This window comes from Rhyacophila brunnea, unplaced genomic scaffold (assembly GCF_057557595.1).
Source record: "Rhyacophila brunnea isolate RB1 unplaced genomic scaffold, BYU_Rbru_1.0 scaffold_9, whole genome shotgun sequence".
Classification (NCBI taxonomy): Eukaryota; Metazoa; Arthropoda; class Insecta; order Trichoptera; family Rhyacophilidae; genus Rhyacophila; species Rhyacophila brunnea.
This window is the reverse complement of record NW_028233361.1, coordinates 44,383,482-44,399,810: the sequence shown is the minus strand read 5'-3', so window position 1 is coordinate 44,399,810 and position 16,329 is coordinate 44,383,482. Positions and strand designations below refer to the sequence as shown.

General features: G+C 34.2%; 1 protein-coding gene across 2 annotated transcripts in view; it reads right to left on the bottom strand.

The window, feature by feature from the left end:
• The window catches only part of LOC147063706 (methanethiol oxidase), a 586,211-nt gene that overhangs the window by 213,116 nt on the left and 356,766 nt on the right, over nucleotides 1-16,329 (bottom strand). For both annotated transcript variants that reach the window (XM_085959858.1, XM_085959859.1), the window contains exon 4: nucleotides 8,282-8,467. In XM_085959858.1, coding sequence (XP_085815984.1) covers nucleotides 8,282-8,467 — 186 coding nt within the window. The remainder of the gene's footprint in view (nucleotides 1-8,281; nucleotides 8,468-16,329) is intronic.

Below are 16,329 nucleotides of genomic sequence, written 5' to 3'. Positions count from 1 at the left end.
ATAAGCCTGGACATTCCTTAAACGTTGTAGATAATCTATTTATATAATTTTGAAGCCTTATTAGCCTTTATATTTATTTTACACATTTGATGACTGCATAAAGTATTTTTATTACAAAAAATAGTATTCTCTTAAACCTCTCGATCCAATGTTTTAGAATATAGTAATATTTTTTAGATTTATTAATTTTTAAACGCATTTATAAAACCATTAGTAAAATTTATGTTGAAATTATTACAGTGAAATATTTACGATAAAAAAATATATTTATAATCTCTGTGATCCCAAATTTGACAAGAATTAGGCATTTCTGACTTTATCTTAGGTATGCTTACATACTCTAGCTTAAAATTTAGAAGGGATCTTTATTTAGCTACATATTTTTTCAGACTTATACGCGGCGTAAATGTGAACTCTGCTATTCTTTGTGGTGTTGGCTGGTCTCTGATAATTACCTTAGGAATCGAGGGCATCCGTTCTTTGTTCTCCCTAGGTGCAGAAGTAACCTGCCATTAGTGATGCCAATTGGAAGGGCAATAACCATGTTTAATGAAATCGCTTCGGATATTGATATTTTCCGCTTACGTGAGGGTGAATTTAGGTGGACGTTGTTTAATAAGTTTCTAAGATACGGTCTATCGATAGTTCATTTTATGTCATGCCGTGAACGCTTTGAATTTGTAATTTGTTATGCTCATTATATGTAAAATAAATAAATTTGATTTGGTTTTATCATTCAAAAACTGGGCACGATTAATTTTTTGAAGATAATTCTAAAGATGCTGACTATAAGCTTTTTTTATTTTTACGTACCTATTTTATTGTATTAATTTATTATATAAATTAAAATTAATAGTATTTATTGTCGTTGTGTGTTCGCCATTGGGGAGTGCTCATAGTGACTGAAGATGGCGAAAGGCGAAAGGCGAAACCCGGGTTGCAAAAAATGACCTAAATGGAATAGTAAAAAACATCATTCCATTAGAATCATTTAAATTCAAATTCCATTAAATACCTTTGGTCGATAGTAGGTATTAATATTATTAATGTGAAAATATAAACGAATTTATTTGAATGAGGTTGTTTGTTGCTAAGAAAATGAGGTTTTTTATTGTTTTGGATTTTCTCTAGAGGTCACTAGTTGGTAAGAGGTCACTAGTTGTGAATAGAACACAGCCTGATATCTATATTGTTATAGCCAATTTTACTGTCGTACAATATTAGTTATAACAGATCATTTAATGTTCGGCTTTTGAAGGAAGATAAAAAAAATGTAAGTATTAAAGCCATCCGAGCATTATTTAATTCTTTTAGATGAACGGTAAACATTTTTCGTTTAAATGACAACGCTGCCAAGCAAAAGATAAGGAAATTATTATAAATATCGCTTATAATGATATCAGAATTTTACAAATTAAATAATATTGTGATTCAATACAAAACAGTAAAACTAGTAAACATCTCTTTTATTTTGTTAACTGTCAATTCATGGTGGAACTGCATTGTATTGTTGTTTTTATTTAATAAAACGCATTTTTTTTCGTCCGCCTCAATGGGACAGTGGGACCGGTCCTAATATATTAATTAAAGTGGAATAAGTACTATAAAAAAAAATGCGTTTTATTAAATAAAAACAACAATAGTAAACATCTATACCAAAAAATAAATTTTTTTTTTTTTTTTTTTTTGTGATTTTACCGAGGCTTTGACTGCGACTCGCTGTCATATCGCCTCTTCTCTTCTAGAAGGGGATCCGTCGATCAGGTCCTCACTCCTATTCTGTTAAATAACTTTACAATTTTGCCTAGCTCTTCCGTCTTACCCACCGCCAGGACACCCTTCAATTCGTCGACATTCTCATAGATATCTGCAATTCGCAGCTGTACTCTGTGAATTTCATATTTGGGGCATTGCAGTGCTATATGTACAATGTCCTCTAAAACATGACATTCATCGCAGAGCTGCGATTCGCTTCTTCCCATGAGGACATCAAATCTTTTGCCCATGGTGTGCCCTGTTCTTAGCCTCAGAATTAACTTAAGCTCATTCCTCGTCAAAGAAGACTCTACAAACCAGGGCACCTCTCGTGGTGATGGTAGAATTGACTTACTCCATTTCCCCTTTTCTAATGATGCCCTATGGTGAAAATCTATCCACATACTATGGCACATTTTTTTTATAGCCTCATTCCAGTCCAGGTTTTCTGGTATCCACTGATGTGGTACCCCTGAATGGCCGGCTTCCTTTGCCAGATCATCTGCCCTTTCATTTCCCTCAATGCCCATGTGCGATGGGATCCATTGAAGGCATAGATCTCCTCCTCTATTTTTCTTGGCGTCGATCTGGTCAAGGATGTGGTATGCTATGGTTTTACTGTTATGTGAGCGAGTTGCTGCGGCAAGATGTTGTAAAGCGCTTTTGGAGTCTGTTAAAATGACAGCGGATTGCGCCGAGAAATCATCGCTTAAAGTGTATTTAATTGCTTCGTTTATCGCGATGAGTTCCGCCGTCATTATTGGTATCGCTGGGTTTAGCTTCCAGCTCTTGTTTATACCTACTTCTGGTATCACAAGAGCTGCTCCTGCTCTATTCTGATCTTTGGATCCATCTGTATAAAGGTGGCTCCATCCTGCGTACCTCTCTGTCAGCATTTTTTCGACACGCTCTCTTGCTTTATCGGATACTATGCTCCGTTTTGGTTTGTCTATTCCTTTGACCTCTAGTTGGATAACAGAGCTTAGGTCGTAGGTACCAACTGGCCTCCTCAGCGAATACATACCTAGGCATTTTGTATTTAATACCTCCCAACTTTCTGTGGCTTTAAGGATTCCTACCAGTAGTGGGAGCTTTCTTTTCTCATAGTATGTATTGCTTTCAACGAGCTCGTATAGGAGTTTCACCTTTGCCAATATGGGGTTATCTATTATAGATTTCCACTTCATCCATGTCTTGGTAGCCAGTGCCCATCTCCTGACATTCAGTGGAGGTACGCTGAGTTCCGCTTGTAGCACGTGAATGGGCGTTGTCCTGATAAATCCTCCACATATTCTTAATGCTTTGGACTGGATGCGATCTAGCCTCACCGAATTAGTTTCTGCAGCGGAGTGGTAAAACATGCTCCCGTAATCTAATCGGCTTCTAATGAGTGCCGTGTATAACCTTCTCATATGAATGGGGTGTACGCCCCACCCACCTCCCGCCAGTACTTTGAGTATGTTCAGAGGTTGTGTCAGGCTATTCGCGCAATGACTAATATGATGCTTCCACGTTAGTCTATAGTCCAGGTTCATACCTAAAAATTTATAAGTGTCTACTCTTTCTATTATAGTGCCGTCGATTTTTAAGTTAAGCTGGTTTTGTCTCTTGCCTCTGGCAAAAAGTACCACCTTAGTTTTGCTGGGAGCTACTTTGAGGCCTCGCGTTTCCAATAATAATTTTATTTCGTCAAGACTCTTCTGCATTAACCTTTGACATTCATCTACTCTTTTTCCCGAACAAAAAAGTGCAAAATCATCTGCATATTGTACAATGTTGACCCTTGTTATTAACTTTAATATGTCAGTTGTAAGAATGTTGAATAGTAATGGGGATAGGGGGTCTCCTTGCGGAAGGCCTCTAGAGCATACCGTACTCTTCTTTTCATTATTAATGCACATGGTGATTTTTCTTTCATTTAAATACTGCTTAAGATATTTAGTGATCTTCCCACCGATTCCCCATTCATTCAACACCCTTGACACTTCTTTCACATGCACATTATTATACGCATCCTGGATGTCCAGGAATGTTGTCAGAGTTACTTCGTTTTTGACCTGTGCTGCATTGATGTCTAGTACTAGGTTGCCTATGTTCTCCAGAGTCGACTTTTGCCTTCTGAATCCCGTAGTATTGTGATGAAATAGTTGTTTTTTCTCTGCAAACCATTCGATTCTTCTTGCAATCATCTGGTTGAACGTTTTGCACATGCATGATATGAGTGCAATTGGTCTGACTGACGACACTAGGGTAGGGTCTCGCCCTGGTTTTAAGATTGGGATAATCATCGTTTCCTTCCATTGCCTAGGGACTTTTCCGGTTTCCATGATTAAGTTGAATATCTCCACTAGTTTATTTTTTCCGGTCTCTGGCAGCTGAGCGATCATGGAATATGAAACTTCGTCCATGCCGGGGGCAGTGTCTTTATTTTTGGTTACTGATCTTAGTTCCGCCACTGTAAGCATTTCATTCAATGTATCATTAGGATTATATGTTTCCTGTTCTGCAATTTCTTCCTTCGTTTCGTCACTTTTACTTGCTAGTTGTTCAAGGAGGAGTGACGCCATGCTTTCATCCAGTTGATTTTTGAATTTGTTTCCCGATTTGCCCTTCATCCAACTCATTTTTCTCCACATTTCTGAGTAGGAAGTCTCCGAGTTGACGGAGTCACAAAATGCTTTCCAACTTTCTCTTTTGGCTTTTAGGATTACTTTTCGAGTTGTGGCTTGCTTTTTCTTTAGTTCTAGGTAGTTTTCTGTTGAACTGATTTTTTTGAAGCGAGTATAGGCAAGCCTTCTCTCAGCGATTGCCTTTGATACTTCGGAGTTCCACCATGGTTTTGGTCTAAAGTTTGGGTGACTGCATACTTTGAGTCTCGGAATGCTTGAATTTGCCCCATTATTCAATATTGCCTCCAATTTATCATACTCTACTTGTACATCTCTGGTAGGTTCTGTAAGTCTGTCTATGTCATTTGAGATGATTTCTCGATATTGTTCCCAGTTTGCTTTAGGGTAATTTCTTCTTGGGATCATTTCTGTTTGGCATTGATTTTCCACAAACTCGATGATAATGGGTAAATGGTCACTGCCCATAGTATCGGAGTCTATTTTCCAATCGGTTTCCAGTACCAGCTCATTGGAGATAAATGTTATATCCGGTGCCGCTCCTCTCTGATTTGGAGGGGCGACCCTGGTACTTTGTCCATTGTTAATCGCTACTAAGTCAGAGTCAAGACATACGTCAGCGACATCCTCTCCTCTTGCGTCTCGAAGTATATGATCCCACATTGGGTGGTGTGCATTGAAATCCCCACCCATAATTGATCCTTCTCCCATTTGATCGAAGAGCCTGCTCCATGCGTTTTTTCGAATGGTAACATTGGGTTTACAATATATTGCTGTCACTGATTTTAGTTTTTGTGTCCCTCTGATTTCGACTTGACATGCCTCCAGTTCAGTTGGAAGGCCTTGTAGGGTCTTTTCTTTAGACGCCAGTGTTTTATGCACCAGTATCGCTATTCCTCCGTAACCATCCCCTCTGTCTTTTCTATACATCGTGTAATCATTGAATTTCAGATAGTCTAATTCAGACCTCAGCCAAGTCTCTGAGATTAATGCTATTGAAATTTTTTGTCTTATTAAGTAGAGTTCTATATCATCCTTCTTTTGCTTCATACTTCTGGCATTCCATTGTAAAATCCTAATTTGTTTTTTACTATCCATTTTGCTGCAGAACCTCCCCTAGAATTTCCCCTAAGTTTCCTTCTTTGAAGTGTTTGCATACCCAGTCCACTGCTTTAATTATTAGTTGTTTAATGATCTGCTGCCAATCTCCCCCTTTCAGCAAGACTTTCATAATTTCTCCCATCGCGTTAACCTCTGTCTTCCCTTTTGAATTTTTCTTATTTTTTGTAGGCTTTACGCTACTACCTGTAGCTATTATTGTTGAGCCTGAAGCTTCTACCACCGCTTCTTCTTTCTTTTTGATTTCCTTAGTTTTTTGAATTGTTTCGCTTTCATCTCTTCCTACGATTTTTTTTTGTTTTAATATGTCAGCATAGCTATTATTTAACATATTTTTTTTTGCTTCCTTGAAAGGTATGTTCATTTTTTTCATTGCTTCTTTGCAATTCTTTTCCTCTTGCCACTTTGGGCATTTTTGGCTATTTGCCGCGTGGTTGCCTTTGCAATTGATGCACGTAATTTCCTCATTTTTTTCGCAGGTTTTGTGGTTTTCACCACACTTAGGGCACGTTTCTACTGTACGTCCGCAATTGTTCGCGATATGCCCATATCGCCAGCATTTGTAGCATTGCATAACCCTGAATACATACGGTTCTACAGCAAAAGAGACTCCATATATGTAAATTGTTCTCGGCAATATTTTCTCCCCAAATTTAATACTGACTGACGAGGTCTTTGTCAGCTCTCCTGTATCACCTTTTCTTGTCAACCTCTTAAGGTTGATTACTTTTGCATCACTTTTGATTTCCATTTGCAGTTCTTGGAGGTCCATATCAATATCGACTTTTCTTATTACTCCATAAGAGCAGGAGTCATTCTCTTTGGTCACAAAACCGAGATCTTTGAGTTCTCCAGCTTGTTTCACTTTATCTGCTTCTTTTTCGTCTTCTACTTGGATGTACGTCTTTAAATTTTTATTGTAAATTTTCTGTACTTTTACTCCTGCCTTATGCAGCATCTGCGCTATTTTCAGCTTTAATGGAATTTTACTTCCCGTCGCTATCATGACGATGTTTTGGTTTCCCTTTGGAGTGACCCCAGAGTCTCTTCTGGGTTTTTTTCCAGAGGTCACCGTCTGCCATTCTTCTTCTTTTTCTCCAACCACTTCCTCTTCATCATCGTTTCTTTTCTTCTTCGTTTTTTTCGTTTCATTCACTTCCATTGTGGTGTTTTCCATTTTATTGTTTTTGCCGTTCACGCGGTCTTGGAATTCGCGCAACAGTGTGAACAAAAAACAGTGTGGACAGCCCCTCGCTTCACAGCGTTTGACGCACTCCCCGCACAAAGTGCACTATCCGTGCAACAATAAATATTTTTCACTTTTTCTCAAGCACTGGCACTGATTGTCAAAATCACATGGGACCACACATGTTGAGTTTATTGTCAAATTCATTTACAAACAATATTATTTTTGTTGTATCACGTATTTATAAACGTTCGCGAGTAACCAGGCGAATGCGACACGAATACGCAAGCGAAGTTGTACAACCTCACTCCACCGCTGTTGGCTTCCGACTCAAAAAATAAAATTGTAGTGTGTAACTTAAAAATATTTGATTTTTAGAAGCGTTTTGACTATTTGCATGATAGGTAGGTACCTAAGTACATTTTTTGTCTGTGTAGTTCTACAGTTATAATTGAAAAAAAACTGGACTAATATTAATGACAGCTGAAAGACTTGGTATACGTCATTTAGTCGCGATTATTGAAAAGGTTACGAAACTACAAAATAAAACTTAATATATTTGTTTGAAACAATTCATCACGTGTTGATAAAGTGGTAGCAGCAGTAGACGTAATTGAGGCGTCTAATTCCAAAAAGCGATAAGTCCACATTTGGCCAAAATCAAGAAAAAAATTCGCACGTATTCTTTGAATAATTTTACACAATACGTATTGATCTATAAATTCCAAAACGCGACAAAACTCTACGAAAAAAATATTTTTTAAGTCTCGATTTATTACAAAAAGCGCCAAGTCCGTGTTTCATATTATTTAAAGTTTGGTTGATTTCGCGCGTATTTAAGTCAACCAATGAGGGAACGTTCAATATTGTAAATGGCGTCTCCCATGCTGTAGCATCTGGTAAACTCATGACAGTTCCACGGAAATATGTACATTATGCGGAATAAATTAAAAACGGTACAAATAGCGCTAAGTCGAATTTTATTTTGCCTATATTTAGTACATTTAAGAGTTTATCGGCTGAAAAAATTGCCATTTGGTTCTAATTTCGACATAGAATACAACGGAAAAATAATCTTACATTAAAACGAATATGTAATTGAACCTTGAAACATAAAAACGTTGTTTCCCGTAAATATCGAATTGTGGACGTGTCGCTTTTTGTAATTAGACGCCTCGTATGATGTGAGGTGCGGATTTCCTATCGTGCGCCTCCATCCAACCGTTTTTAATTGATAAGGTAAACTAGAGTGCGATACTGACGTACGTGTATAAAGGCATTGACTGAATATTTATAGAAATGGAACGGCTTGGTAGAGATTTGCGCATCTAGATCCAACCATTGTCTATCTTATTTATTTCAATTTAAATAATAATAATATATTAATACATTGTATTCAAACCGCATCAGTATTTTTTATTATTCAAGTCACGGGCTATTAACTCCAGTTTACGTAATATATTATTACAAAGTCAAATATGCTATAATTGTTCATTTTTATTGCAATGTATGCATTCATATTTTTATTTGCGAGGAGCTTTTATTCTTCAAGTGCTCTATCCATTAGTTAACAGTCTCAAGCAATAAACCTTACCTTATGGATTTGAGGAGCTCTTGGGTTCTTGCCAACATCGACAACGTAGATCCTGTCTGAATGAAGAGCTGGAAGAATGAGCTTGTCTCTCTGAGCCTTGGCGTCACCATGGCAGCTGGAACAGGCATTCCATCCGCTGTGATGGATCTCGTCACCAGCGTGCAGCATATGAGTACGATGGATCACCTGGGGATAAAAGAGAGAAAATATTAAATACAACAGAAAATCATTGGAAAAAATTGTAGAGGAAGAACAGTTAGGTTAGGTTAGGTATTCCTAACATATAGGTGAGGTTAAATGTAAATTGTACGTAAAACATTTCACCGTAGCACAGTTTACCGTGAGCTTTCTATCAAAAAGTTTCCAATTTTATTAGATTCAATATGAACATTAATTCAATTTTCATAGCCGATTTTGGCAATATTCATGAATTCAAGAATGCAAACCTAACCTAACAAATAATCCAGTATATCAGCTATTGTCAAAATTTTTTTTGCTGCTGGCTTCCTGTAAAGTGTAAACCGACAAGAATAGTGTTTTATTTGGATATGAATTTTATGTCGGTACTATACGACCCAAAGAGTTTGGAAGTCTTTATTATACGGCCATATATTTCCGATAAAACATTTCACGGTGAAGTGTGATACGACGAACTGCATACATACAAGTTTCCGGACAATTTCGGCTACGACAAATCACTTTAAAACGGCATTAGTGTCGTTTGAAAGTAACTATGCCTAGACCCAAATGAGTCGCCTGTACTGCCTAAGTGAGTAACTGCTAAGAATCTGACATCACTCGGCATTCTACTATTAGGCCCATATGCATACTAGTAATAATTATCGAAATAAGATTACTTAAACGGCAGTAAACTGATTTTCAGTTGACTAAACTTTACTCAGGTTTGATCAGTAAGTAATACTGTCATTAAAGCACTGAAAACTTACAGCTGACAAATAAATATGTTTTTTAAACATGAGCACGCAAATGTCTATATCGCACCCCCAGTAAAATACTGTAGTAATCCAGAAAATGGCATTTTGCAGGAGAGCCATTTGAAGTTTCAAATATTCTTTGTAAATACAGGAAAAGTCTGAATGTAAAAATTATTCCTCATTTTTATGGAAAAACATGATCTATTTTCAACTGTATCCATCATTTTTCTCTAAAACATATACAAATAAAGATATTTGAATATTTCTGAGTTACGACAGTATTTTATTAGGATATTTGAAAATTTCATGGTAAAATTTGAATCAACTCAATATTTTCTATGTAAATTTCCCTACCATCACTCTAATAATTTCAACTAATTTGTTGGGCACTGTAAAGGAAGGTTTTCAAAATATTAAGTTATGGTACAATCTTTAAAGATTTATTGAAAAAAAACAAGAAAAATACAATTATTAGTTCAAAACAACAAAAAAATACTTAATTATTTTATTTAATGGGCAAATAAAATTTCTAGATACGATTTTTAATTTTTAAACATCACTTGGAAGAGAAGCAACAAAATCATGATAAAATTCACGATGTTTAGCATTTCAGAGAGAAAGCAAATCCTTCTTTTTAATTGTCGTTATTTTTGGCCGCTCTTGATATGCTTTGGATGAATCGAGACCATCCATCGGTAACGGTTTACCTATTTTCCATTGACGAACATTCAATTTACTACATTCTTCATGATAACTTGTTTTAAAAAAATAATGCATGGATAGTCTCTGTCTACTTTTATAACTTTAATCTTCTGCCACAAAAATTTTTCTCCATTTTCATCCGTGTTGTAATTTTTACCGATTTCATCTGCTAGTTTTTTCTTGTTGTGAAAATTATTTGTTGTCATGGGTTTAACAATGTATGGTTGTCCTGTTTTATAACTTGTTTGTACAATGGTAATCATTTGGCCGGGCACAAATATTGGTCCACTTTTTAGAGCCCTAGTCTTCTGCTGCTCAATTGTAGAATGGACAATATCGCCTTCATTTTGGGTGTGCCCGATGACCAAAAACTTATGAGAGATCGTTTTATTTTTTTGTGAATTCCTGATGGCATATAAATACATTGCAGCAATGTATTTATTTTTATTCTACCCGGCACAATTGTCTCTGTAAAAAATAAAATGCTCAATGTGATGATATTTTTCACATGCAATGTAATCGAGTACACAGCTACCAATTTCATTGGATCTTCATGCAGCTTGACTCTCATCCCACATGTATCAGTTTGCAATATTTTCAGTGATATTATAGACTGTAAGATTGTACATTGCCGACTTTCGTTTATAATAGAAAGTTGACACATTTCCGCAAGGAAGCGGTAAAACAGCCTGCAAATCATATACAGCTACATTAATGACGCTGTTTTGGCCATTAGTTCGGGACTCTGCTACGTCTTTGGTCTTTTCATCCCTTGCCTCTTTTTTTCCAGGTTGATGTGTCTCATACTTTTCTTGAAGTTGTTCTTTTTCTTCTGGTGAACAATTATTGTATGGGTCGCATTCAACCCACAAATCTTTTTTAGGCTTAAAGAAGCCAATATTAAATTCGTCATTAAATATGGATGTGTATAATAGTGTTCTTTTCCAAATGGCATATTGCTGTCAGCTTGTTGTTTTTTGTATAACCGATACATTTCAGCAATTGTTAATTTACCATCTAAATACAATCTAGATGTCTGTGCACGCAAATAATGTTACTCGATCACTGGAAAGACTTAATGTGAGTTCTTATATCATTTTTTAAATCATCTTCAATTTTTTTGTGATTGCCATGGTGACCTCTTTGTTCTGGAATTGGCGTTCCGAAAAGAAGATCCCTTGTTTTCCACACAGTGGAGCAGTACCTTTCACTCACCCCAAATGTGTTGATAAAGTATTTTTTGCATACTTCTTGTATTTTACTTCCATTTAATTGAAGTTGATAACAAACATTGTTGCCTCTGCTGCTTCCAGTTTTTTTGTTTGAATACTTTGGAACAATAATATCCATGCAACTAGTGAGAAAATTACGATGTATCTCAAGATATTACTGTAGTAACAGAGTTACAACAGTATTTTTTTGAAAAATATTGTTTTAGTTTTTTAGAAAGCTTCTTGTAAAATACTGTCGTAACTTAGTTACAACACTATTTTATTATCGATTTAACAGTTTTCGGAAAGTAATGTACTGTATTAAATGCTTTCTCTCTGACAATATTTGAGTTTGAGATATGACAATATTTTATTAAAATAGCAAAAAAAAATACGAATCCAACCACATCCATAACTCGAAAACGCCGATTTCAGACTTACGACAGTATCTTACTGGGGGTGCGATATAGTTTCGGACAAAGTATTATTGTATTGATTACAGATTATCTACGCAAATACCAACTAAAATACAAAGAATAATTTTCAAGCATTTGTAATAATTGCCTGAGGATTGTTGAAATATATGTTTCAAATGATTAATAGAGTGAACACGATGAGCTTGGTGCTATTTTTTATATAATGAAAAAAATATTCTTTACTACATCCAACCGTTGTCTATCGTTCTAGCTTACTCGAGTGTGAAACTGATATATGTATCTAAAGACACTGACTTGGGCGGCTCTCGTGGTGCAGTGTGTAAGGCGCTTGCCTTCCACCCGAGAGTTCCTGGGTTCGATTCCCGGCCGACACACAATATTTATGTGTTTATTTTTCAAAATTACTAACCACCTTGTACGAAAAAGCAATGACATGGTTATTAATAATTCTAAAAAAAAAGACACTGACTTAATATTTATAGAAATATAACAGATGGTTAGATACACGCGCCTAGTTTCAACCGTTGCCTGTCTCATTGATTCATTGGCCAATTATTATTAACAATATAAAGCGAGCGTGCACGTGAGTGAATAATTTCCGATTCAACCATAGAAACATAATATAACATGTGGAGTTCCTCTTCCCACCATCAAAAAAGGTTAGTGCCCGGAGTCTTTCCCAACACCACAAAATTACACATACAAAAATGTTAATTAAAAATTATCGCCAACACGTGAAAATAATTAATCACAAATTCACTTTCCCATTATTTGCATTGCGAACACAATGCTGTTAATCATCGAATCTTAATTAAAATAATAAGCCTTCCGCAATTAGGGGACAGATTCTGGAATTTAAAACGTCTTGACAAAAATAAATGGCGGCATATTTTACGCAAAATATAATTAGGTTAATTAATTAATATTATTTCAGAGGCTGCCCCAATTTCGTACGTTTTCACTGTTGACAAAGGAAATACCAACTACCGTGAAAACATCCGTAAATGGGGAACATTCATAAACAAAATAAGACATCTTTATTATGGTTAAATTTAATTATATTATATAGGAGTAATCTGTAACATTTATGTAAAAAAAAGACATTAATTATTTTAGCCCATTAATATCGTTGTTCATTGGTGCATGGTAATACTAACTTATCCATGTGTACAATAACGCTAGGAAAATAACATTAATTACGTTTATTCTAGCAATTTTAAACGATTTTTTTTAATTCAGCACATATTATTATGGAATACATAGTTTTTAGTTTTTAGCAAGAAGACTGGTGCCCAAACCGTGAGGTCAATTATTAATATCAGAAGAAAAAGCTCTTTTGAAAAAAATTAAAAACCCCTTCACCTAAAATGGCATAGTATCATACTATGGTACGACTGTTAAAAGGAAACATCACATAACCAACACAAATCAAATTTCACAGTAGACACAAAAACGTTTTTGTTATAGGTAGTTTTCGGTCAAAGTTAAAATATACAATAATCATAAGATAAGCTTTAAGTGCTTGAAGATAATTATGTTCGCAATCTGATATTAATTTTTGTGGTAATTTAAAGAAAAACAAATAAAATTGCTGGTAAAATCTTATTAACCACTTCACTTCATTTTTTTTTCTAAATGTAAGCCAAATTTGGATAATAAGTCAATTTTTTTTTGTATCCTTTGCATACAGCGTGTATTTAGTCTTTTTCAATTTTATTATCTAATAAAACCGTATTTTATTATGTTATAATAAGTATTTGCATATAACAATAGAATAAACTGTTAAAAAATCGTCGTAGTTGTATCGGTGTACTGTGCGAAAGGTAAAAAAAGACAATAAGCAAGAAATAGACATAGTTGTAGACTCGATCGATTTGAGTGTCATTAATAAAGATCGCTTTTGGTCAGAAAATTATTTCAAGTATGTATGACGAGATTGTTTGGGCGTGTGAATAGTATCTTTAAAAGTAACAGTTTATATGGGGCGTTAAGTATCGTCAAAATTTACTTAAAATAAAAAAAAGTTCAAAAAATATTTGGAAACTAAGCTAGGTATTGCTATATTTCACACTTATCGCATAGGCAAGAGAGCCTCCAAACCTGTCATGGCGTTAGGTCTCCCCGTATCAAAAACCACCACCGGAGGTGACTTCTTGTTTAGAGCACCGGATAGCCTTACATTTTAATAACAACAATTATATTTTAATTTGTTTTTCTTCTCGGGTTTTAAGTCTCTGTGTATACGGAAAATACACGAAAAAGCTCTCGATAGTGTAAAACAAAGATCAACATATGTATACATAAATTTTATGCCAAAGTGAAGGTTAGTAAATTAGACTTCGTTGGGTAAATGGTGTCTCAATGGTGGAAGACACCTAACCCAATAATATATGCTCAAAAAACCTATTATAGGGACACGAAACGTTTTGAAACACACCAATTTCAGATGTTCGACTGCGTAAAGAAAACTTGCAGCAGATAATATACGTTTACTGGAGACAGCCAAGGTCCTCTATTATAGTCAGGTCACCACATGAAACTGTGAATTTTGTTCGTAATGCTAGTTATTGCTTATATTTCGAATGTAATATGGTAAACCGTTTGCCGAAAATAATGACAGTTTCAGAGTGAAAAAAATGTAATACGTTAATAATTATTATTATTAATGAAATATGTAATCAAAAAATTTCATTGATAAAAATAGATTACCGCGTTGAATTCGAAGTTGCATTGCCATCGAACTCGTAATTTAGTGCCACGGCCTGACTATAAGCCGTCTTAGAAGACAATAAAGACTCATATTTGATTAAAAAAAACCGATGATGATGTTAAAAGTATACAATTTTATCATTAACGAATATAATATATTAGTATTAATGATAGTGTTATCACAAATTGTCTATTTAAAAAAAAAAACAACGTTCTAGCCGCCGTATCAAAAAGTGACTTTTCAGAGATTTTGAGCGGCAAATCGAATTAACTCCCTCGTCGAGTAAAAGCGAAATGCTCCCAACATTTTAAACAAGTCACTGTTACGTAGACTACATTTGGAGTAACAATTCTCTGTACTTAATCTATTCAGATTTTAAGCGGTGTTAAATCATTGAAATTCATTCATTCATAAACAACATCGGAAATACAATAATATATTTTATAATTTTACAGATACTAATGAGAATGATATACTTACGTAAATTTATAAAAATAATATATGAATAAAATAAGTTAAATAAAATAAACATAATATTATATTATAATTATTACAAAAGACAAGTTAAAATACTTAAATTATATCAGTACTTGAGTATTGCATATTTATCAGTTTTGGCGTCCCGGATTTTGACTTTCGGTATTTTTTCTGACTGTTTCGACTGTTACCAGAACAGCAATTATATATATATCGGCATGTAAATCAGTGATTTATTTATTTTTATTGAATTTTAATTTTGAAATATATTTTTTTTGCATGTGATCATCGGTATAAAATGCTTCACTTGACTTCGTATCAATATCGATATAATCCCATATCAAATTTAAATAAAAACAAGATGGTGGCTATTAAAAATGGCATGAGTACGCTCGTCTCATCTATCATCATCAGAACAGATAAATGTTCTTCTATGATAATAATATAACAATATGATTGTGGAACATATAATCTGAATTCTTCTCGTATAAATGTTACCAGGAGTTGGGGAATAGGTTTTTCTTCTCAACTCCATTGCATATACAGTAGCTAATCCTAAATTTAAGATACGATAAAATATTTGAACACCATTTTTTTAATACTTTCGAATAATATTATTCTAGTGATTGACGCTTAAATTCTATATATGAGACGTATATTTATAAAGTTTACTGAGTCTATTAGGTATTCAATATTTGTGGTTAATTAATTCTTTGGGTTCCATGTATTCATAAACTAAGTATTAGCTTTTTTCATTAATCGTTATGTATTTAATCAACTCATTTAGTGCTAACACCGCGACTGGCGCGTTTGGAGTCGTTGGCCATTAGATATAATTAACGTGTTATTTAAATGTGGTAATTAAAAGGTTAGCAGTTAAAAGATTAAACCCTTTATTAGATTTAATATAAGCGATTTTTACATTGTTGTAATTAATCTATTCTCGTTTGTCATTAGTATTATATCACTATTACTAGTATTATATACTTATTTCAAATAACCATGTAATTACCATGTATTTTTTGTAATTAATTATACTACGACTGCATGTTAAAATAATTTTTCACTACTTTACGTAGAGCTTTGACGATTTATATACCTGTTGAATGTATTACTAATGATTAGGTATCTAATGATCTATTATGTTGGATTTTTACAAACACTTCAACTGTTCATAATTTGTTTATTATATTTTTTATCGTGATTCTTGACTTAATATGTAGATGATAAAATTTTTACCTACCTACTTTATTGTATTAATTTATTACATACGTTTATTAATGTCAGTGTGTGTTCGCTATTATGGGAGTGCGCATAGTGCCTTAAGATGCCGAAAGGCTAAATCCAGGTCGCAAAAAATGACTCAAATTGAATAGTATAAAAGTTAAATATATTAGAATTAAAATTAAAATTACATCAAGTGCCCTTGGTCGATAGTATTATAATCGTTTTGTATTTTATTAACAGATAAAACGTTTATTAAATTAAATATAAGAGATTTTTTTCATTGTTGTAATTAACCTGTTCTTGTATGTCAATTCAAATAATGTGCATGTTAATATTTTCGTTAGATTTT